Source organism: Leguminivora glycinivorella, chromosome 1, assembly GCF_023078275.1.
Source record: "Leguminivora glycinivorella isolate SPB_JAAS2020 chromosome 1, LegGlyc_1.1, whole genome shotgun sequence".
NCBI classification, from domain to species: domain Eukaryota; kingdom Metazoa; phylum Arthropoda; class Insecta; order Lepidoptera; family Tortricidae; genus Leguminivora; species Leguminivora glycinivorella.
Window position 1 is genome coordinate 34,241,074 of NC_062971.1, and position 25,928 is coordinate 34,267,001.

Sequence of the window (25,928 nt, forward strand, 5' to 3'; positions counted from 1 at the left end):
GTGAAAAGTTGTAAACCCAATTTATTTACGAAGTTTAAGATCATTTTTTACAATAAACCATAGAAACTATTTATTGTTTGTGTTCTTAGACTTGTGTGTAAACTATAAACTAAGTAAAACAAGATAAACCTGAGAAAAAATAAGGTAATGACATCATACTACCTATTTGAAGTTACTGAATTCCATGATTGAAATACCTATGTTATCATAGTGTATTTAGATAAAAATATTTACCTCCAGATTAATCAAGATACAATGAGCCTCAGCCTGGCTACCATGGACGAAATAGAAGAGGAAGCGAAAGCGGCAGCAGAAAAAATGGTTATAAACATGATGCAGAGACCAGGACAATTAGAAAAGGTTTGTTATGATTTTATGGAGTGTATTAAAACTCTATACTATATCTAGTAGTTATTGGTAGAACTTATACGTTTATTAATTAAATTGAAATATACAAGTAGAAGTAAGCATGCAGTGGACTTCCTGTCTCCGCCCCCTAATATTGATAACAAATTGTTTATTTAATAATTCTTAGTCTTTCATTTTCTATCCTATATCTCCTCGGGTGCCAGACTGATTTTTGAGTCATTGGAATTTGGATTTTATTCTAATTAATAAAATTTGTCAAATTTGAAATTTGATTGACAGAATGGGCCAGGAGTCATATTATATTCAAATTATTATGGAAGTCTGTGGTGTGATTATATTGATTATGTAGTATTGTTTGTTATTCAATAGGCGGGTCCACTCAGAGTGAGGTATTTTGCAAGACAATTTCCTCACAAGAAAAACAGCCCATGCAGATGTGTCTTAAAAATTTTAACTAAACTTTTGTTTTATAGGTTGAGCAGTACAAAAAAAGGATTACCCACAAGAAGGCCTCAATAGAGGCTCAACTGAAGTCCGCAGTGCAGGGCAAGCTAGACGGAGTCAGTGTGGGCTTGAAGCAACTTCAGGAGTGTCTTGATGACGTGCAACAAATCAGTGTTAAGTAAAGAAAACATTTTACCCAACATACAAATCTATATTAAATATGTAATATCGGGTAACTCACAGAAAATTGTCGAAGGTCGCTCGACATGTTTCGCTCCGTAACAAGGACCATTTTCATTGAAATCAAATCTAATCTAATTCAAATCTATCCTACCATTTTGATTTCGACAAATTTGGAATAAATTTTGTTTGTTAGGGCTAAAAAGTACAACTTACCACACTTTTATTCTAACTACTTGTGTTAACTTGTACCCTGGTGTCAACACACCCTTGCATTAAATTATCATGAATTGCACATGCTAGAGGTTGACCTCTGGGGACAAGGCTCATAAGTCATTGTTAGGGTTACAAGTTCATGCTAAAAGCGCAAAATGATCATACTTTGGTTTTTAGGATGGATGAATTAGAAGAACTCCTTAAAGGTGTACCTCCACTAGTTGCATCATTACAAGCCGTAAGAGAAGAGGATTCGCGCCATTCACAATATGTGACTGCCATGGACAGCCTTAAACACATATTTACAGTGCCCGATAGTGTTGCTAAGGCTATGCAGTGGATCGGGGAAGGGAAGTTGCTGCATGCACATCAGGTATTTATATATCAAGGGACTTTAAAATACCTTCAGTACAATTACCTGTATAGAAAATGTCTTTTAAGACAAATCATCTTAAATGATCTTTGGTGGATGTATGTTTATGCTCTAAGGCTAACGAATAATCAACTTGCCAACTTTAAGGGTCCCCTCACATCTAGCGTGTCGCGAGCGTAGCGTCGGGCCAACTGTATGGCAAAGCCTGACGCCGCGTCGGCGCAACGTCGACGCAACGTCGACGCGGCGTCTTTTTCCATACAGTCGGCCCGACGCTACGCTCGCGGGACGCTAGATGTGGGGGGACCCTAAACAACCATTTCTATGAATAAATAAAATAAATAAAAATAGCCTTTATTATTGAAGTTTCATTTAACTACAATTTTTTTTACTCATTTACATCGGCAACTCCAACTCGTCCTTTGACGAAGGCCTCCTCAAAGTCCTCCACTGGTTCCTGTCTCTTGCCACAGTCATCCAAGCCCTTCCACCCGTCCTTCTCAGGTCCCCGGACCATCTACATTTTTGAGGCCCGCTTTTTCTTGTGCTGTACCTAGGGCACCACTCTACAAGCTCTCGAGTCCACTTGTCTCTGCCCTCTCTCATTATGTGGCCAGCCCATCTCCATTTCTGTTGCTTAATCACTTCTGTTAGGGCTTTGGTCTTGGCTTTTGCTCTTATGGTACTTATTTTCACCCTATCTCTTAGCTTTATGTCTAAAATTGATCTTTCCATGTTGTTCTGGCAAACATTTAGTTTTTGTCCCTGTTGTTTGGTAAGTCCCCATGTTTGACAGGCATATGATAATGCTGGTATAATACAGCTTTTGTAAACTTTAAATCTTTGTTCTGTAGGTATTTCTTTTGCTTTCAGGACGTCTTTCAATGACCAAAACTTTTTCCAGGCATTTGTGGTTCTCCTCTGAAGCTCTTTGTCCATCTGGTCTTACGGTGATATTATTTGTCCTAGGTATACGTATTCACTGACATATTCTATTACCCTTCCGTTAACATCTATTTGTTCCTTATTACTGTTCGTCATTAGTTTTGTTTTTGTCATGTTCATAGATAGGCCAACTATTTTGCTCTGTCTGTCTAATTCTTCTAGCATACATTTCAGGTCTGTTGGGTTATCTGATACTAATATAAGATCGTCCGCGAACCTTAAGTGATTTAGTTTTCTTCCTAGAATATTGAGTCCGTAGTTATCCCAGATCATTCTTCTAAAAATACTCTCAAGAACGGCAATAAATATTTTTGGGGATAACGGGTCACCTTGGCGGACACCCTTTCTTAATGGAAATTCTTCACCTAAACGTTCCAGTTTAATTTTTGCTGTATTGTTAGAGTACATTTCTTGTATTATTCTAATATATTTTTGTGAAATTCCTTGTTCTTTGAGTGTTTTCCATATTTCCGTATGTTTTAAAGAGTCGAATGCCTTATTATAGTCGACAAATGCTATGTAGTGTTTCAATCGGTATTCCTGACATTTTTCTGTTATTTGTTTAATTACTAGTATATGATCAATTGTTGAGAAATTTTTACGGAATCCCGCTTGCTCTCTTGGTTGGTTTTCTTCCAAGGTTTTCGTCATTCGTCCCAAAATTAGTTTTGAAAATATCTTGTAAAGATTACTCATTAAGCTAATTGGTCTATAGTTGTTTATTTCACCTTTATCTCCTTTTTTATGAAGGAGAGTGATTGTAGTTTTTCTCCATTGTTCTGGTATGGTTTCTTTTTTCAAGATTTCGTTGAAAAAATCGGTTAATGGTTTTAATATGTTGCTGAGGGCTGCTTTTAAAATTTCATTGCTAATGTTATCTTCTCCCGGGGATTTGTAATTTTTTTGTGTAATTACTGCATGCTCTACTTCTCTCATTAAGAAGTTTGGAACTTTATCATTTTTACTACTGTTATGATGATTTTCTATTGTTACTTGGCTGTCGCTATATAGTTCTTTGTAGAATTGGGTGGCTGTATGTAGGATTTGTAATCTTTTTGATTCTTGTTTTTTAATATTACTATTAATCGATGGTATCCATGAAGTCTCTTCTTTGAGCTCTTTCATAGCTTTCTTAACTCCTCCTGTTTTCTCTATGCACCTCTGTATTTTATCTAATCTGGTTCTGTGTCTATGCTGTCTAATGCTATTGTTTATTCTTTTACTGATACAGGTTATTTCTTTTCTATTTTTATTCCTGTCTGTAAATAATGGCCTCCGTTGTGAAATAAGATCTCTTGCTTCTGGCCCTATTTTATCTTTTTTATCTGATTTTAGTCTGAATTTATTGCTTAACTCTTTTAATCCTTTTTCTATGAATATGTTTTAGTAATTTTGCGAAGTTCAAGGCAGGACTAAAACCATGCATAGTTCACACCTTCTGGTGCTAAAAGTTAATATAAACCTATTCCAAACTGAGTATCGATAGAATTTAAACCTCAGCATCACATATCATATCATATCCGCCTCTTGTTTTACCTCTTAAGTTGTTGTTTATACTTGCTATGTTGTTTTGTGTATTGAGGTGTGCAATAAAGAGTATATGGTATTGTATTGTATCATATCAAGGTTCAAATTAGATTGCCTTTACTTCCAAATTTACTCTTAATTTGTTCATTCCATTAACCCTGTTACATCAAAATAAATTACTTGCACTTTAAGCTGTGCTGTTCTCGAGAGCAAATGGGAGTACCAGTTTTATACAACACAACTATACCCAGGGTTGGGCAGTATTTCAAATACATGTATTTGAAATACTCGTTTAAAATACAAATACGTATTTTGTATTTGTATTTCAAATACTGCTTGGTTAAGTATTTTGTATTTGGTATTTCAAATACCTAGACACATGTATTTAGTATTTTGTATTTGAAATACTCAAGGCTGTAAAATACATTTGCACAAAATATATTTCTGAATAGTTTTTAACTCTGTGATAGTCCGATAGTCCCTTTAGGAGACTGTGATATATTAAAAACGGCAACACTGTCAAGTGTCAACGTCAAATGTCACTTACTGTCAGCGACAAGTGTCACATCACTTTGATAGTTGATTTCGCGGTATTGTGTTTATGACATTTTTCTTACTACTGCCACTACTCTGGATACATTCACTCGCCAACTAGACGGAAATTATCGGACAATACTTTTAGGAATTAGGTTTTTATGAAAGGGAATTCTTTATTAAATTTATAAAAACCATGTTTCAAGCTTTACAAGTTTCGTTTATTGGGCATTTTCAGAAATTGGGATCCAAAATTAGTGACATTTGTTATATAGTTTATGTAATTAACAGAAAAGCATTTTTTTTTTTAAATTTCACGCTTAATTGTCGTCACAAAACTGACATCGAGTTAATTTTTGTTAACAACTTTCACTAATTTTGAGTCCCAATTTTTGAAAATGCCCAATTACAGGTCTAAACCTAATCATGCAACGTGTTGAAATTAAGCTTATAAAAAAAAGTATATTGATATTCATATAAGAAGTATGTACATTATTTTTCATTTTATTTTATCAGTAAATTCATTGATTAAATAGAAGGGGTGACATTGAAAGAAACGTTTAAGTTTATTTTTAAATTCTGTGCATGCCTACCTATAAGTATTGTCCGTTAATTTCATAAGTAGACCCTGTTATCTTGGCGCGTTGATATTGTTTTTCCATAGAGTTTGAATGTTTTTTTTTCACCACACCCACTGTTAAAGACTCTCTTTGTTCTTCGAAAACAGATAGCAAAATTGCAATTTCATACAAATTTTAACTTGATGTCTTAAGCTTGCTGGTAGAATTTACCTATAAATGAAATATTTTTTATTAAACATCATATCAAATCATAATATTAATACCATCTAACTTAGGATATGATCCATGATGGATATCAAGTTAAAATTTATATGAAATTACTTTTGAACTGCAAAATCGTACAACTTTCTCATCCGTAAACCTTTACCAGTTGGTGTGGTCAAAAGTATTTTGTATTTATATACATTTTTAGAAACGCTATATTTTGTATTTGGTATTTGAAATACATTTTTTTAAAAATGTAATTAGTTCATTTTGTACTTTGTATATTTTTGCTCAACTTACCTACTCATTAAATAGAAATATGTTTTACTAGTCAAATCATAACTACTGTCCATATTTTATGGAATTCTAAATATGTCACGGTGCTTTATTTTATTTCGTTATTAAATAGAAATGCATAATATATTTTTTTTTAAGTATAGGAAACTAACTGCATAATATATTTTATTTTAAGTATAGGAAACTAACCTACATTCATTAGCCTCACATTCGTTCGTAATTTAATCTAATTAATTACACACGTATTATTAAATTAAAACGGGACTTATTTAATCGCGTAAAACTTACGTTTATAAACGTAATATAAACGTAAGTTTTACGCGGTTAAGTCCCGTTTTCATTTAATAATATGAGTGAAGATCGTGTTAGTTTAAATCTAATTAATTACGATACTTGTCTTGTTACAGTGCCTTAACGACCTCGAGAACTCCCGCGACGATCTCCTCTACGAGCTCCACCGTCTCCCGAACCAGTCCTCCCACGACAAGATCATGCTCAAAGCCTACTTCGAAGACGTGGAGATGGTCTCCAATTCCCTGGAGAAGCAGATCAAGCTGATACTAGCTCGGACGCTGAATACTGTCAGGAAGGAGCCGACGGTTATTGTTACTGCGCTCAGGATTATTGAGAGGGAGGAGAAGAGGGATAAAATGGCGCTTGAGGTGAGTGGTGAGAACTTTATAATAGTCAAGGCACTTTTTAAAATAGGTTTAAAATACCACAGTGGCATTGATTATAATTATAAGACATTAACTCAGCTGATTTTGGCGTTGACGTTGAATACTGTCAGGAAGGAACCGACGGTTATTGTGACTGCGCTCAGGATTATTGAGAGGGAGGAGAAGAGGGATAAAATGGCGCTTGAAGTGGGTGGTGAGGGCTTTATAATAGTCGAGGCACTTTTAAAATAGGTTTAAAATACCACAGTGTCATTGATTATATAAGATATTAAATTAACTTAACTGATTCTGGCGCGGACGCTGAATACTGTCAGGAAGGAACCGACGGTTATTGTGACTGCTCACAGGACAGTCAGGATTATTGAGTCGGAGGAGAAGAGGGATAAAATGGCGCTTGAGGTGGGTGGTGAGAGCTTTATAATAGTCGAGGCACTTTTAAAATAGGTTTAAAATACCACAGTGTCATTGATTATATAAGATATTATGATACTAACTCAGCTGATTTTGGCGTTGACGCTGAATACTGTCAGGAAAGCGCCGATGGTTATTGTGACTGCGCTCAGGATTATTGACAGTGGAAGAGAAGAGGGATAAGATGGCGCTTGAGGTGGGTGGTGAGAGCTTTATAATAGTCGAGGCACTTTTTATGTTTAAAATACCACAGTGTCATTGATTATATAAGATACGTTTTGCCGTGAAAGACGGACAAACAAACAGACACACACTTTCCCATTGTTTTGCCCAATTAGTATGGATTAACTAAACTTATTCTGGCTTGGACGCTGAGTACTGTCAGGAAGGAACCGACGGTTATCGTTACTGCGCTCAGGATTATTGAGAGGGAGGGGAGGAGGGATAAAATGGCGCTTGAGGTGAGTTGCGAGGACTGTGTAACAGTCGAGGCACTTTTTAAAATAGGTTTAGAATACCTACAGCTTCAAATACCATAGTTTCATTGATTTATACATATCATATAATCAATGGAATGGTTTAAGTTTCATAATCTCATTTACCGATTAGGTAATCCGTCTTGTGATTGATGGCTGATGTTATGGTTTTCCCAATATCTTGCGAAACTGCTGCGTATATATTTGTAATTTTGTGATGAAGTTATTTCTTATTCTTCAAAATTCAGTTTGGGAGAGCTACAACTATTTAATAAACCCCTTTTTGTTTCAGCAACAAAACCAAACGGGCTTCATGCCACCCGGCCGCCCTAAGAACTGGCGCACAGTCGCCTTTGAGGAGCTCGAGCGCGCCGTCGCACAGCGCACAGAGGGCACCCGCGTCGACGAACGCGAAGACAACAAGTTATGGCTTGTCAAATACCTTGAGTTGACCAGGCAGCTCATTTTGGAGGATTTGAGAGTGGTCAAGACACTTTGTGTGCCGTGCTTTCCTCCGCATTATGATATAGTGAATAAATACGTCAATATGTATCATACCTGCTTATCGTCCAGTGTAAGTCCCCTTTTATCATAGATTAAATATAAGAAGATCATACCATCCCATACATTAAAATGCGACCGCCTAAGAACGCGCATACACTACACCACACATAGATGGCGCCACAAAAAAATGCTTGTATATGGGCGTTAGGTAAGTGTCACTTTCGAGCCATAAATCTATGTCAAAGTGACACTTAACACCACAAGTATAATCGAAAGCTACTAGACTTTTTTTGGGGCGTGGTGTAGTGTATGCGTGTTCTTAGGCGATCGCATTTTAATGTAAGGGGTGGTATGATCTTATACGAGGGCTGATTGGAAAGTTCGCGGCCTGACCATTAAAAAAAAACTTAGTTTATTTTTTCTGCCGTCATTTTGAACTGTCATTATTTAGTTGTCATCCCGCGAAATTTTAATTAAATGCAATATTTTAAAATAAGTTTTTCCTCTCATTTAAAAATACGTGTAAGCAGTTTTTTCACAATGGACAATTTGGAGCAACGTGATGTAATTAAATATCTTCATAAAAAAGGATTGACTGCGAAACAAATTTATGAAGATATGCAGTGTACATTAGGGCAATCCGGTCCATCATATACGATGGTAAAAAAGTGGGCAGCTGAATTCAAGCAGGGACGAGTCTTTATCGCAGATGACCCTCGCTCCGGGAGGCCAACTACTGCGACCAATCCAAATAATGTGGCAACTGTATGCAAAATGATAATCCAAGACCGACGGTTAAAAGTGAGAGAAATAGCCGACATCGTAGGCATCTCCTATGAAAAAACTCAAAACATTATAGTTAACGAATTAGGGTTTTCCAAGGTGTCGGCGAGATGGGTTCCAAAGCTCCTTTCAGTGGAACAAAAAATCACTCGTCTAAGAATTTCACGCGACTGTCTAGACCTGTATGAAGCTGACCCTCAAGACTTTTTGGACAGATATGTTACTATGGATGAGACATGGGTCTACCACTATACGCCCGAGACTAAACAGCAATCAAAACAGTGGGTTCGTGCTGGATCTCCGCCACCCAAAAAGGCAAAGGCCATTTTGTCGGCAAATAAAGTTATGGCATCAGTGTTCTGCATCGATTTAAACTTCCCTAGATACACTATCGCCTACAAATTCGACACTCAAAAGTGTCCGATCGCTTAGTTGCAAATGTGTGCGTCTAGTTGACAAACGAAAACTTCGCAATGTAGTAAAAACTACTTTAATTTTTTTACAAAAACAACGTTATTTCTTAGTACTTAGAGTTCAATTTCAAATGCAAGCAATTGGCGGTTATGACATTAATGAATGTGATCATCGCGAAAGCCATAAAATTTTATGACCGCAGATCGCAGGTGTGCATATTTTTAAACAAATCTACGTCTTATTGCAACCAACATAAGTTTAATTTCGTTCGCGCTGCAACAATCTAAACGCCATTTTTAAATTGGGAACGAGGATGGACAGAGGCATCATGGGAGTCGCGCTATGAGATGAAAGGCGAGAATGAGGAAATTTGCGGTATTTTTGCGAAAAACTGTTTAAATATATATATAAATATATATATATATATATGTGTGTGTGTGTGTGTGTGTGTGTGTGTGTGTGTGTGTGTGTGTGTGTGTGTGTGTATGTATGTTTATAAATAAATAAATAGATATTGGGGACACCTTACACAGATCAACTTAGCCCCAAACTAAGCAAAGCTTGTACTATGGGTACTAAACGACGATATACATACTTAAATAGATAAATACATACTTATATACATAGGATACAATACATCCATGACTCAGGAACAAATATCTGTGCTCATCACACAAATAAATGCCCTTACCGGGATTCGAACCCAGGACCGCGGCTTAGCAGGCAGGGTCACTACCGACTGAGCCAGACCGGTCGTCTAATATATATAACATATGTGTGTGTGTGCGTGTAGTGAGTGTATGTGTAGCGATTATGTGAAGGTAAACAGTTGAGGGATTGTATGTGGTGTGTGTGAGGGATGGTGCACTTGGAGAATATGAATTAAGTAGCTATTAAAACAAAGAAGAATTGAATGATGACATTAATTTATTATTCTACGTAATTTCTTTCAAAGCTTTGTGTGGGTAAATCTTCTCTCCGCTCCTCAGCTATAATCTTGCGCCATTTTTCCCTTTCAACGTCTTGTTTTGGGAATCTGGAATAAAAACCTTTTTAGGGTTCCGTAGCCAAAATGGCAAAAACGGAACCCTTATAGTTTCGTCATGTCCGTCTGTCCGTCTGTCCGTCTGTCCGTCTGTCCGTCTGTCACAGCCGATTTACTCGGAAACTATAAGTACTACAGTGATGAAATTTGATGGGAATATGTGTTGTATGAACCGCTACAAAATTATGACACTAAATAGTAAAAAAAAGAATTGGGGGTGGGGCCCCCATACATGTAACTGAGGGATGAAAATTTTTTTTTCGATGTACATACCCGTGTGGGGTATCAATGGAAAGGTCTTTTAAAATGATATAAAGTTTTCTAAAAAACATTTTTCTTAAAGTGAACGGTTTTTGAGATATCAGCTCTCAAAGTCGTAAAAAGTATGTCCCCCCCCCCTCTATTTTTATAACTACGGGGTATAAAATTCTAAAAAAAATAGAGGTGATGCATGCTAATTAACTCTTTCAACGATTTTTGGTTTGATCAAAGTATCTCTTATAGTTTTTGAGATAGGTTGATTTAACTGTAATTTTTGAGAAAAATACGGAAAACTACGGAACCCTACACTGAGCGTGGTCCGACACGCTCTTGGTCGGTTTTTATTACTTAAAAACGAATTTGCTATTCCCGGGTTGTTTCTTTTTATAATTAAAGTAATTTATAAGATATGTATTAATATTATTGAATTGAAATCATTTATTTCAGACTTATTGGTCCATAATAATAAATAAATACATTTATTGTAGCCAATAAACCTGACATTGTGATAATAGATCGACTGCAACGCCGGGCAGTGCTCGTTGACATCACCATCCCCCATGATGAGAATCTCGTGAAAGCCGAGAAGGACAAGTCCAGTAAGTACCTAGACTTGGCTCACGAGATAACCGCCATGTGGGATGTTGAATCAACGATCATTGTTCCGATAGTCGTTTCAGCGAACGGTCTCATAGCGAAGAGTCTCGACCAACATCTTAAGAGCGCTTTCAAAAAATCTGCTTGCTCGCATTTCGACGCCGGCGGCGCTGGCGTGCGCCTGTGTGCAGACGCACACTATAACCAGAAGCATAACGATTGTAGCCTGCGGTACAGACATAGCGTGCGATCCTCTTCGAAGAAACCTTACGTGCGGCTAGAGCGAAAGGGATAGCATTCATGGTCGGTACCGCCACGCCGTCAGTGGCGTTGCGGACTAACCATTATTGATACTTGCGTAAAAACACCACCATATATATTACATATTTGCATACATGATTTCGTGCATAAATACTTGACCTTTTAGTTTAATTATTAAACTTATCACAGTTTTTTTATTAAAACGTGTGTAGCCTTGGAAGAAATAAATTAAAAAACTTTTATAATATAATAAATTGTGTATATAATATTGTCTTCTGTCACCGCGATAGTTACTCATGAAATAAATTTATGGAATCAGATTATATCGCGTATAATGAATATAATCCGTTTTCTTAGTTTTATTTTATTTTGTATATGATATGTTTTCTAGGTTCTTTTCGGTGAAGGAAAACATCGTGAGGAAACCGGACTTATTCCAATAAGGTCTAGTTTACCCTTTGGGTTGAAAGGTCAGATGGCAGTCGCTTTCGTAAAAACTAGTGCCTACGCCAAATCTTGGGATTAGTTGTCAAAGTGGACCGCAGGCTCCCATGAGCCGTGGCAAATGCCGGGATAACGCAAGGAAGATGATGATGTTTTCTAGGTACATATACAGAGTGGGGCCTGTAACAAAGGCGAAGAATTGAACTCTAGGCTATTCTCCTTAAGCCGTTTTCACACTATCCGATCCGATATCGGATGTCGGAAGCATTTCAATAGAAAAAATCCAAGATGGCGCCTGTAATGTATGGGATATCGGTCCGACATCCGATATCGGATCGGATAATGTGAAAACGCACTTATACTGATCAACATTTGTTCGGCGACTTTTAAAAATAACTTGTATTTTGATTTTTATCACCCTTGAAAGTTTTTTCTAAGAGGTAATGTATTGCGAATTCTGTTAAGTCTAAAGTGTGACAGACAACGTCAATGACAACAATAATGGCGTACATTGAAGCTAATATTTATTTTGTATGAAAAATTAAAAATTTAAAGACTTCATAATTTTTAAAAGTCACTGAATAAATGTTGATCAGTATAAGGAGAATAGCCTACAGTTCAATTCTTCGCCTTTGTTACAGGCCCCACTCTGTATATAATGGAACTAAGATCGGTTTTCTTTAATTTTAAGTAGTTTTTTTTATATTTAAAATGTAAGAGTTTTGACTTTTGAATGATTCACGGTTATTTTCATTAGACTTATATTCACGGTCTATATCCCGGTCAATATAAGTTTAATATTTAAAATGTGTTTTTAGGGTTTCGTAGTCAACTAGGAACCCTTATAGTTTCGCCATGTCTGTCTGTCTGTCCCTCCGTCCGTCCGTCCGTCCGCGGATAATCTCAGTGACCGTTAGAACTAGAGAGCTGAAATTTGGTACCAATATGTATATCAGTCACGCCGACAAAGTGCAAAAATAAAAAGTGGAAAAAATGTTTTATTAGGGTACCCCCTACACGTACCTAAAGTAGGGAGTGATTTTTTTTTTCATTTCAACCCTAACGTATGATTTATTGTTGGATAGGTATTTAAAAATGAATTACTGAAATCGTTTTTTGATAATATTAATATTTTCGGGAATAATCGCTCCTAAAGAAAAAAAAAAGTGTGTCCCCCCCACTGTAACTTTTTAACTATATATTTAAAAAATATTTAAAAATCACAAAAGTAGAACTTTATAAACTTTCTAGGAAAACTGTTTTGAACTTGATAGGTTCTGTAGTTTTTGAAAAATATGGAAAACTACGGAAGAGCCGAGCGGCTATTTACCAACGCGGCTTTAAAAACCGGCCGAGAGCGTGTCGGGCCACGCTCAGTGTAGGCACTGAGCGTGACCCGACACGCTCTCGGCCGGTTTTTAAATATTATGTTGTTTTAATTGCATGGAGCACAGGAAGGTCCACATCTATGTATTGGTTTTTTGTAAGGAAATACAACTCTACGCTACGCCTACCTGCTTTAGTTGACTGTTGACACACTGAGACAGTGGATGCGCCAGAGTATAAAAGAGTGATTACCATCTCTTGGCAAAGATCTTGTTGAGACGAATCAAACGAACCCAAACACGAAGTGGTTTCAAGACCTGGTCGTGGAATACTCTTGACTACCTTCCAGCTTCATCATCAGATCCTGGGTACCATCTCTTGTCAAAGATCTTGTTGAGACGAATCAAACGAGCCCAAACACAGAAGAGTTTCAAGACCTGGTTGTTGAATACTCTTGACTACCTTCCGGCTTCACCATCAGATCCTGGGTACCATCTCTTGTCAAAGATCTTGTTGAGACGAACCAAACCAGCCCAAACACGGAGTGGTTTCAAGACCTGGTTGATGAATTCTCTTGACTACCTTCCAGCTTCATTATCAGATCCTGGGTACCATCTCTTGTCAAAGATCTTGTTGAGACGAACCAAACGAGCCCAAACACGAAATGGTTTCAAGACCTGGTTGATGAGAACTCATGACTACCTTCCGGCTTCATCATCAGATCCTGGGTACCATCACCTCTTGTCAAAGATCTTGTTGAGGCAAATCAAACGAGCCCAAACACGAAATGGATTCAAGACCTGGTTGATGAGAACTCATGACTACCTTCCGGCTTCATCATCAGATCCTGGGTACCATCACCTCTTGTCAAAGATCTTGTTGAGGCGAATCAAACGAGCCCAAACACAAAATGGTTTCAAGACCGGGTTGATGAGAACTCATGACTACCATCTGACTTCATCATCAGATCCTGAGTACCATCTATTGTCAAAGATTTTGTTGAGACGAGTCAGTAACCTCAAATGATATTCAATAATAAATAATACTTACTAAAAATATTAGTCAAGTTAATTAGTTAGTTACCAAAGTCGTCAACCCAAGGATCAAAGTTTTCGGTCGCAGTATACATGCAACAGTACAGCCAAACACGCACACAAGTGCGGTTTTGGACACGGCGGGTGCCGCACACAATGACAAAATAACTTCGCGATCGTCGAGCCGCGTGCGGAGCGGACTAACATACGTCCTGCCTCTACAAGCTCTGCCGCGGTACTGACATCGCAAGCGCGCGTAACCGGTAATAAGGAGGCATTTTTAAAAAATCGTCAAAAATATTAAATTGCAATTAATAGAATACTTTTGCATAAAATCTGTTTGAGTAAGCGTTGCAGATTATTTTTATATTAAAACTACTTCAAAAACACGTAAGTTTTCGAAGAAATTGACACTTATTCTGAGGTGATTTCTGAAACAAATTGGATTCATCATATCCTCATTTACTCTATTCTAAAGCCTTATAACAAAGAAGTAGTCTCAGATGATTGTAGTACAGGATATACATAATACAAATTTACCACTTGAAGCATTCAAAACTATCCAAATTTTACAAATTAGACGGACTAAGTCAGCACTTTTCGCGGGTTTTCCTAAACATGCACCAGAAAAAAAATCATAATTAATTAAGTGAGTTAGTTTTTAAAAATCCAGTCTCACAACATGTAAGTTAAGAAGATGTCCTAATCGAATCCTGAACTTAATAAGTCTTTTAGATGACGGAAAGTGTAGCATTTTGCCGACTAAAACTATCAATTTTACATTATTACGACGTTTTCGTTGAATGCCCTCTTAAGAGACTCTCGCTAGGTGGCTGGATCAGTGAGCGTCAGAATGGCGGGTGTACCTCAAGCAATCCTGGTGTGGTATACGTCAGGAGTTAGTGCTAGCAATGTGCCAAATGTGCGCCAAAATTCGAGCAATGTGCTCTTTGAACTCCAGAGATATTTAAGAAATTAAGACACCCGCCATTCTGACGTCAGGTTGGCGGGTGTACTTCCAGTTCTAGCTAATGGCTGCTTACTCGAGGGTGAAAGTACTGCCTAAGGTTAGTGCTCGCAATGTGCTTCCACATGTATGAAACACACACTAATTCAGAGAGCCGTTGAAGAGTAATATGGGATTGAATAAATATATCTATAACGCCTGCTGAAATAAAATAGCAATGTTCATTGCCTGCAATGCAGCATTAACATGCAGGCGCTTTTCACAAAAAAGTGATACTCATAGATATATTTATTCAATCCCATATTACTCTTCAACGGTTCTCTGAATTAGTTTGTGTTTCATACATGTGGAAGCACATTGCGAGCACTAACCTCAGGCAGTACTTTCACTCTTGAGTAGGCAGCCATTAGCTAGAACTGGAAGTACACCCGCCAACCTGACGTCAGAATGGCGGGTGTCATTAATTTCTTAAATATCTCTGGAGTTCAAAGAGCACATTGCTCGAATTTTGGCGCACATTTGGCACATTGCTAGCACTAACTCCTGACGTATACCACACCAGGATTGCTTGATGTACACCCGCCATTCTGACGCTCACGCTGGATCAAGGGCCAGATGCAGAAGGCGGTGATCTTGGACACAGCACGGATAGTTCGACGGTTCCTCTCTCTGCAGCCCTAACCACCGGCAGCTTGGGCCCTGCCCCGCTGCTGGCGGCACCCTAGGTTAGGTTTTTTATAATGTGTTTATATGTGTTTTATATTGTTTTTTATGTGTTTTTGTATTTTACTTTTATATTCATATTATAAACAGCCTAGCCTAAGAAAGAAAATAAATAAATACATACACTAATAATATGAAATAGGCTTCTTTTACAAAAAATATAAATTAGCGACTCCATCATTCCATTTTTAACTATGTTCCACTTCATCCATCTTTTGTCGCCGTCCGCTCATTACTAGTATAGCGCGAGAGAAAGAGACAAACTGCGTAAGACCAAATCAAGGAATTTACTTTAATTATTCTAGAAAATAAATGTTTTTAGTAAGTTAGGAAGCCATTTTGGCCACAAATGCATAACATTATAAAATTATTAACAATTACTTACCGGAAATACGATACGTCATTCTTTTTTAACGTATATAAGGTGTTATTTTTGCACTTTTTTACGGAGCACTTAGGCATGTTGCCGACACGGCGGATGAAGCGCTACTGACCGCCCAATTGTGCTTAGAACATTTTCAAGCACAATTTGCTGCGGACACATTCTAAGCCATGATGGTGCATCTAGGTAGTTTAGATCGATGGTGTTCTGGGACGCAAAGGGTGTAATAATGGTTGACTATCTCCAAAAAGGTACGACTATAAACTCGGACTATTATTGCGAACTTTTACGTCGATTACGTCGACTTTTACGTCGACTTTGAAAGTAAAAAGACCTGGAGTGCTGACAAAGAATTTAATGTATGCTTTTATATAGCAATTCATAAGATAGTGGTTTAGTTCTCACGCCGTCGCACAACGCACGGAAGGCACCGAAATCGACGAAACAGATCAAATACTTAGAATTGACTAGACAACTGATAGAAGAAGCTAGTGGGTCGTGAAAGCTCTTTTATGTATCGTGTTTTCCGTCACATTATGACATTGTCATCATCTTTGTATGTATGGTTTGTTAAAACTATGGACTAGGCAAGTGTTTTTTGAGGATTTAAGTAACCAATAACATCTATTTTTTTAGTGACACCTGTAGTCGCTATATTTGCAAGCTACAAGTTCAAAGCATATCTTAATTTATTATTTCAGCTCCAAGGCGTAGTGGACAGCGGTCTCGAAGGCAATGAGTACGTGACCCTCTTATCCTGGGTGCTGAACACTTACCCAGGCACCGAGTTAATGGGCAGCCCGGAACTCAACATTGATGTGTCCACTCTACCACCTTTACTCAGCGAGGAGAGCTTACAAGACTTGTGTGACGAATATTTGCAGGTTAGTTGATTACACTGTGTATGTATTGTATAAAAAGCGTACGTTGCACTTACCAATATTAAATCTAAATAATGCACATATATAAAGGGAGAGAAAAAGAGAAAGAAAAACATTCATGCAGGTACACAAGACAGCAGTTTTGCAGGCGCTGACAGGGTCGCCATGTGATATCATCTTTGTGACGAAAACAAACTCAATATGCAGAAATTTTTCGCTATATTATTAAACGAAGGCATTATTGAATTGAATTATTTTAGCTGAGACATGTTACAGTCCATTTCCACAAAACATTGATTCAATGTTAAAATTATCTTTAAACAGAAAATGGAGAGTAACTACATGGAATGGATGGAGAAGACCCTAGAGTCAGAAAGAGCCGAATGGAACGGAGACCGGGCGCCGGAAGTAGAGCCACATTCCAATGCGTACCACACACACGCCCCAGTCATCATCTTTCAAATGATAGACCAGAACTTGCAGGTAACTCTACTTGACTAATATAAAGTTTAAAAAGACACTGTACAATCTGTAGAAACTGAAAGGTATGGACTACAGAGATAGCAATCACGAAGTAAAGCCACATTACAACGCGTACCACACACACCCCAGTCACCATCTTACAAATGATAGACCAGTGGCCCGTTTCTCAAAAGGTACAAGCCTTGTATTACAAGTGTGTTTCCATGACAACCCATACGATTTGACAGTTCGCGCACTTGTAATACAAGGCTTGTACCTTTCGAGAAACGGGCCACTGAACTTGTAGGTATCTCTACTTCAGTAAATGCACGGTACAAATTTAATAAATATGGAGCGGGTGAACGAATGGAATGCAGACCTCATGCCATCCATCATCTAAATTCAAACGATAAGATATAGAGTTATACTAACCATATTATGAAACCTGTTTTCCGAATTAAATGATTTTTATTTTATTTATATGTGTATTAATTTGTAAGATCTACAAATTACCTTTTGGGTAGATGAATTAAATGTCATTAAGTCGTTGTCATTGCTGTTTGCAGGTCACTCAAACAATAAGCAAGGAGATCACCTTCAAAGCGTTGATGCTCAGTATCGAGCAAGTGACGCGATATGGCAACATGTACAGAGAAGGAGTACTGCAATTCAAGGTATTTGTGTGTATACTAGAGTATTTAACAAAGTTACAATCTGATTTTTCGATATTTTTACTCAGGCCACTGCTTTGAGCAAAATATGGCGGTCAGCGTAAAACATGTGATTCGTGAATGAGGTGTTACAGTTCAACCACGACATTGGTCTAAGCGCGACAGCGGTGAGCGACAACCATACGTGCGAATGAAAAGTCCTATCGCTGTGTCTCGCTCCAATATATGGCCGCCGCTCACCGCTGCCGCGCTTAGACCAATGTCGTCGCTGAGCCGTTACAGTTCAACAATTTTTGTATGCTTTTGTATGATCCATGTTGGTCGAAATAAAAATAATTTAATTTAATTTAAATTTATTTTTAACCTTTTGACCTGTCGATTGTGGTTGTCTTCGGAAAACATTGCCTAGAACGCCAACGACTTACATTTCAACTTAAATTTTGCTTATTTAATGCGATGCGGTCGCTGGTGGCCTAGCGGTAACCCATACAACCATTTCAGTCGCAAAATCTTCAAATCAGTAACTAACTGTCAAATGAGACATAACGCGTGGTAACGTCGTGCAAACAATGCGACCGTATTGATACAATAACAAAATGTAGTCGTCGTGTGCACTCGTTACGGTAACAAAATGTGTACGAATTTGTGGCTGTCAATGTCACTGTCAGAATGACTTTTAACGACACTTTATTAGTCTACGTTTGCACACATAACGGTAACAACATGTGGACGAATTTGTGGCTGTCATTGTCACTGTCAGAACGGTTTCTGACAGTGACATTGACAGAATTTGTACACACATGTGTAGGTCTGATTACCGAACTGCTCCTAAACCACTGTATCCGCAAATGACAATCTGAAATACGAAGGTTTCTCAAACTGCCTTGTGAAGTTGTGGTCTGGTTGCTTTGAATCATTTAAATATGAGCGAATTAAATAATCATAAACGACGACGACCATTTAAGCACTCTTCGACATTTTATAGAAATGTGGGAAAGTTAAGAAAAGTGCAGAATGATAATACAAATAGATAAGCACTTTATAGTTACTTAATGTATTACATATATATTTTTAATTCTTATTGATAAAAATGAAGTGTAGTGTTGCTTTACACAATAAAAGTAGGAATCAAATGAAATAGAGTATTTACTGTGATATTAATAGAATTTCTGTTGCGCAATGATAGTTTTTTTTCAGTACAGATGCTGCTTTTTCTAACGCAGTAGTGCGAGCAAATCAAGCAATGATTCATTTCTTGTCTGGTCGAAACTCTTAGCTTAGATTTAGGTACTGAAAATCGTCGTACGATACACGTGCGAAAAGGACATTCACAACTCGTGTCGAAGTAAAACACTCCCTTCGTTCGTGTATTAATTTATCGCTACTCGTATCGATTTTCCTCTTTTCCGCACTCGTATCTACAAGTATTTTGTTTGGGTTACAAAAATAAACACATTATTTACTCTACTACGTTTTATTTATGTCTCTTTAACATTACAAATTTGTAGACACTTATCTATACAAAAATCTTGACTTAAGAAGTACAGATCGCTGAAATTAATGTTGATAGTAATATTAATGACGACTACTTCAACAAGTGTCAATTGTGAATTAATGCCGCAAAATACTAGTTGCTCTATAGAAGACCATAATAATATGATCCCCGATCCTTTACAACCCAGCAGCTCGGTACGCACGTTACAATTTTTTTTTAATCTTCTTTAGTGAGGGCAACTGAGTACGACGGCATATTTAATTGTTTATAAAGTTTGAGGATACCTGGAAAAAATTAATATATGAAGCCATTTTGAAAATATAATAAATATTCACTGCTTTCGGTCACGCGTGTACGCTGCGACCATTTTGCGACCGTTTGTCGCCCGTTTGGTGACCGTTTGGCGACTGTTTTTTACATGGAATATTACCGTCTTAATCCATATTTTAACAACTTTATTGGTTTTCTAGGCATTATTTTTATTATTTCAGTATAGTATATGCACCGGAGCACTAAAACTTCACCAATCAATATACATAACACGCAAACACCGAGTAGTCAATAATATTATTACTGGTTAAACTGAGGTAAATTGATGGCGCGTTGATAAATTTAGACTTATTTTATGAAATCACTCGAGCAATTTAATTGGCCATGGTAATTAGCCCACATTATATTACAAATGCAAACAATATTTTATCTTTAACAAATTCTTACGCCATTACATTTTAATGTCAAATGATTTTATTTCTTTTTTACTTTGACGTCTCTGACAGTCGCCATTTGAAAAGAATGAAATGAACGAATGATTTTGGGAAAGTAGTCGCCAAACGGTAACAATGTGTGCACGCGTAGTGCACACTTCTGTCACTTCTGTGATCATTTGTGCCTGTTACCAATCGTCCCCATTTGGGTCGCCGCGACTAAACGTCGACCGTACTGCGACTAAGCATTGAGACCCGAAGACCTGTGTGTACACAAAATAGGAGGATTTGCGTAGGAACGGCGACCGATTATGGTTATATGCGAAGAGCGTGCGACTTTCAATCCGGAGGTCGCGGGTTCGAACCCGGCTCGTGCCAATGACTTTTTCTGAACTTATGTGCGAAATGTCATTTGATATTTGCCAGTCGCTTTTCGGTGAAGGAAAACATCGTGAGGAAACCGGAATAATTCCAATAAGGCCTAGTTGCTCTTCGGAAGGACAGATGGCAGTCGCTTTCGTAAAAACTAGTGCCTACGCCAAATCTTGGGATTAGTTGTCAAAGCGAACCCCAGGCTCCCATGAGCCGTGGCAAATGCCGGGATAACGCAAGGAGGATGATGAATGCGATCGTCTGAAGTCCGGGGCACGACGTAATTCATCGCCGTCTTGCGTCAAAAAGTGTCTTAAAAATCCCAAGGTCCTCTTCAGTGATAATGGTAATCCCTTGCAGTCTTTTCTATCTTCGGCTTAGCCTCTTTAATTCGAGAGACATCAATAGATGTTAGTGTTGACGTAGACGATATTAGATTTCCTTTTTCTTATTTTTGAAGTAGGTACTATACGTTTCGTTTAATTACAGAACACCCACTTCTCCGATCGCTCTCGCTGCGCCTACTTCACTCACCACATGATCACAATAGTCAACAACAGCGAGCAGATGGTCCGCCTCGCGCAACAAACGCAGGCCCGGCACTGGCCCCCCGGCCGCCACGACGCGCCCGCGGAACGCAAGTTCGACACCCTGCTCGACACTTTCCAGGTACACAGTGGCTCACTAGTACACAGCGGATCACAACAGCGAGCATATGGTCCGCTTCGCGCAACAGACGCAAGCCCGGTACTGGCCCCCGGGCCGGCACGACGCGTCCGCCGAACGCAAGTTCGACACGTTCCAGGTACACAGTGGCTCACTAGTACACAGAGGATCACAACAGCGAGCAGATGGTCCGCCTCGCGCAACAAACGCAGGCCCGGCACTGGCCCCCGGGCCGGCACGACGCGCCCGCGGAACGCAAGTTCGACACTCTGCTCGACACGTTCCAGGTACACAGTGGTTCATTAGTACACAGTGGATCTCAATAGTCATCAGCGATCATATGGTCCGCCTCGCCCATGTAATCTGTACTCATTGGTAGTAGCTTGTATAGTTTGTAAGGTGGTTTTATAGTCTGTAAGAAATAAACCTCATTGTCTTTTCAGAAACTACGCGACGAAGCCGCCCGCTTCCTCCTAGACGAGGCGTTCCTAGACCTCGAGGTCCACTTCGACGACCTGTTCTCGTCGAAATGGCTGCCCTCCTCCATCCCCGTCGACACAATCTGCGTTACTTTAGAAGACTACTTCCAGGATTATAACCATTTGAGGGAGAAGAACTTTGAGTACGTCATCAATGAAGCGCAGAATCTGGTCTACAAGAAGTATATCACCGCTATGTTGTCTAAGAAGGTATGTAAACTTTACAAAATGGCTGCCCTCCTCTATCCCCGTCTATACCATTTGCGTCACTTTAGAGGAGTACTTCCAGGATTTTAATTATTTGAGGACAAAAAACTTTGAGTAGGTACGTCATCAATGATGCGCAGAATTTGGTGTACAAGAAGTATATCACCGCTATGTTGTCTAAGAAGGTATGTCAACGTTATAAAATGCCACTTATTCAAAATTACAAACGGGATTGAATCGCGTAAAACTATTTTTTTAAAACTGCGTGCGTTCGAAAAACTCGTACAACTAGAAGATGTGTCAGTTTTAGCCAGTCTTTTTTGCGTAGCCGGGGTCTTCGGAGGTCGGAGGTTGGTTTAAAAACATTGTTTTATGCGATTAATGAGTAAGAATTGTGAAAGTTTAAATCAGTGAAAATGCCACTTGTTTACCAAAAACTGTTTTAACTGTTTTGAGTTTATTTTAAGTGAAACATTTAATGCGACTTCCAACTGACAGCGCGTAATACTCAGTCAGTGTTGCGTGAAATGCCGACTCACTCAGAGCGTAACAGTCAGTCAGTGTTGCGTGAAATGCCGACTCACTCAGCGCGTAACATTCCGTCAGTGTCGTTGTGCTGAACGCGATTTACTCATTCCATTCATTCATTTATTCACTCAGTCAGTGACAGAACAGAAATGAATTGGAATGTGTGTGTTTTATATTTAGATCGAGTGCAAAATGAAAATAGCAATGTAGAATATTTAAAACAGTAAAAATATGGACATAACTAAAAGCAAAAACGTGATGGTCATTTCACAAAATGTTTTTCAGGTTATGTTACGAAGTTTCACTTCTTCCGCGCACTGTTTTTTTTCTAAGTTGCTCTACCCCTTTGTCTCACGGCTTACGGAGCGATTAAAGACTCGAGGTAGCAATATTCTTACGCCCCGAGTTTCCTACATACAACTTTTTCATCACGCACCAAAAAAATAGTATTGTACCCCGTAAACTAGAACTTTCCTTTGCTTCCGCGTGCAAGTCAATCAGTGCTAACCTGTTATAATTACTTGTATTTTTTACATGCAATTAATTTTCCCTCCCTCCCACCGCAAAAATAAAAATAAATACGCAAATAAATATAACAACCCACCAAAATGTGGGAAAATTAATTGCATGTAAAAAATACGCAAGTAATTATAACAGGTTAGCACTGATTGACTTGCACGTTATCTATTCGCGGATTAGCAAAGGAAAGTTCTAGTTTACGATTAACATGGATTTCCGCAAAGTAACGCCTGATTCCATCGATTATAGTATTGTACAACAAGATACGGAAGTTAAATATTGCAAACGAGAGTAAATTAAATCACGAATGTGATGAAAAATCTTAAAATTATTATTAAGCGCGGGATTTTTACAACAAGCTCTTTTGTTTTGAACCCTCTTTTTTTGTTATCTAGGTGACTTTCAAGACGGTCGAAGAGGCGCAGCAAGCGGCCACAAAGATCGTTAAGGAGGCGAACCAGATCCGGTCTTTCTTCCGGAGAATAGGCGCCGAGGGCGTCAATGTGGACTGGCCTTTCGAGGTCATCAGCTCTTTGGCTGAGGTGAGTACTTGACATGCGCGGATCCAGGGGGGGGTCTGTTTAGCATTGGCCATACAAATAGACCACGTGACCCCCCTCTGGGGCCTCGCTTTGACGAAGCTGGATCCGCGCTTGGTACTTGAATTAATCTGTTTAGCATTAAATTCCCGATCGCTTTGAGCCTTTGACCTCAACGACTGTTCCTACATCCGATATCGGATCTGGAAACTCTCTAACACCCTTTCTCCTCCAGGTCCTCCGCTGCCAAGATATCGAGATGCTGTCCCTCGACCTTCACGGCGTCCTAGATAAGTGCCCCAACATGACCGAGGAACAACTCGTCCGACTACTCTCTCTCCGTGGCGACGTGCCGCGCGCACACGTGCGAGAAACCGCTTCGCACGTGCTTAGTACCAGGGCAAAACCACGAGCAAGCACCATGCATGACTTCTTTAAGGATATTACGTTCAGTGACCGGCTGTTAGAACGATTCACTTTGTAATAAGAACAACTTGTTGATAATGTTGGTCTACTGTCTCTCAGTACCAATTCCGAGTCGCCAGCACATCTGCAACTCTGACTCACGTACTTAGTACTAGAGCCAAGCCAAGAGACATGCATGACTTCTTCAAGTATATTACTTTTAGCGATCGTCTGTTGGAGCGGTTCACACTATAATAAGAACAACTTGTTGGTCTACTCTCTCTCGCCGTGACACTGTGGCGATGTGTTCAGTACTAGGGCCAAGCCACGAGCCAGCACCATGCATGACTTCTTCAAGTATATTACTTTTAGCGATCGTCTGTTGGAGCGGTTCACACTATAATAAGAACAACTTGTTGGTCTACTCTCTCTCGCCGTGACACTGTGGCAATGTGTTCAGTATTAGGGCCAAGCCACGAGCCAGCACCATGCATGACTTCTTCAAGTATATTACTTTTAGCGATCGTCTGTTGGAGCGGTTCACACTATAATAAGAACAACTTGTTGGTCTACTCTCTCTCGCCGTGACACTGTGGCGATGTGTTCAGTACTAGGGCCAAGCCACGAGCCAGCACCATGCATGACTTCTTCAAGTATATTACTTTTAGCGATCGCCTGCTGGAACGGTTCACTCTTTAATAAGAACGACTCGTCCGTCGCCGCAACATCGACCACAATCAGACAGTGACCGCCTGACCGGACTTTTGGAGTGCTGTACCACACCTCGTACACTGGCGATCAAATATATGAAAGAGGCGCGTTCTCGCCGCACACAGTCAAGCTCGTGTAGGTGAACGTACTATGCTTGTATGAGTGAGCATATGACAGGTCGACTGTTCAAGTATTTTTTTACGAGGCGGTAACTGTGAGCGGTTCACTCGAGAGGGGGCGGCGGTACTTTCAGCGGGGAGAGGGAGTGGCCATACTGTACGATAGTACTCTTCATTATACTGTGGCTGTACTTTGTAACGCAGTTTTATGTATTTTCAAATTATACATCGCAATCTATACACATATATGTGCACATGAGATGAAAGTGAACAAATAGGTATATCATATCTCCGAGGAACTCTCACATCGTTTAAAAAGCTTTGTTGACGTATGTCTAAGTCTAAACCGGATGAATTAACTTCGATTTGTTTAAATAGAAAGATATATTATGTAAAACGAAGACTTGTACTAGTATTTTATTTTATATTATTTATTTTTTAATAATGTTTAATCATAAGATGTACAATATAAAAGATATTTAAAATTAACTGTAAACAAATAATACTTAAATTAGCATAAAATGTATTAAAATATATCATTATTTCTAGGTAAAATCTATGTTTTTCTGATTTGAAATATGTATTTGATTCCCAGATAAACAGCTGTAACTGTGTAAGTATCAAAAATTTGACAACTTTAAAATTTTCAAACATTTCAAAAGTAAATTTGACACCGTTCTAAGGAGGCCTACAGAATATCCACTTTACGGGACGATCTGTCAGATATTTGCAAAACGGTCGCTGATGTCGCCTGGTGATCTGGTAATCTGTCGGCTCTCTAAGATAATGAAAATGAAAATGAAAATGAAAATGAAATATTTATTTTTCAAGTAGGCATATTACAATGCGCATATGAACGTCAAATAAAGTTAAGTACTGACTATAACGTCTTGTAAATAAGATTTTGGAACTTTGTCTTGATACTATGTTAGTGAATTCGTCCGTACAATACAAGGTGACGTTTCTTCAAAATTATTAAAATTATCCTATTTTCCAACAGGATGTCCACATCTTCAGGAGTTTACAGGAGTATTATACACAATTCCAAGACAGAAATTTACAACATCCCAGGAAAAATTATAAAAGCAATACCTCGGATACTAAGGTAAGTAATAAATCAAACACTGATTTGGAAATACACATTCAACATAAATATTTTGGTGTCTGAGTAATTTTATATTTATAGATATCA

At 38.5% G+C, this 25,928-nt stretch overlaps 1 protein-coding gene across 2 annotated transcripts; it reads left to right on the forward strand.

Moving 5' to 3' along the window:
- LOC125228982 (exocyst complex component 3) lies at positions 1 to 24,681 on the forward strand. 2 transcript variants are annotated; one of them, XM_048133748.1, is made up of 14 exons: positions 1 to 144; positions 241 to 360; positions 843 to 991; positions 1,387 to 1,582; positions 6,078 to 6,332; positions 7,530 to 7,811; positions 16,680 to 16,862; positions 17,184 to 17,342; positions 17,888 to 17,995; positions 21,053 to 21,133; positions 21,418 to 21,516; positions 21,673 to 21,918; positions 23,358 to 23,504; positions 23,737 to 24,681. In XM_048133748.1, the coding sequence occupies exons 2-14, from the start codon at positions 256 to 258 to the stop codon at positions 23,983 to 23,985; spliced, it is 2,259 nt and encodes a 752-aa protein (XP_047989705.1). In that variant the 5' UTR covers positions 1 to 144; positions 241 to 255; the 3' UTR covers positions 23,986 to 24,681. The 2 variants fall into 2 exon arrangements, with proteins under 2 accessions (XP_047989705.1, XP_047989697.1); XM_048133740.1 differs by lacking the exon at positions 21,418 to 21,516 and having other exon boundaries at positions 21,053 to 21,232.
- The last annotated feature ends 1,247 nt before the right edge of the window (positions 24,682 to 25,928 follow it).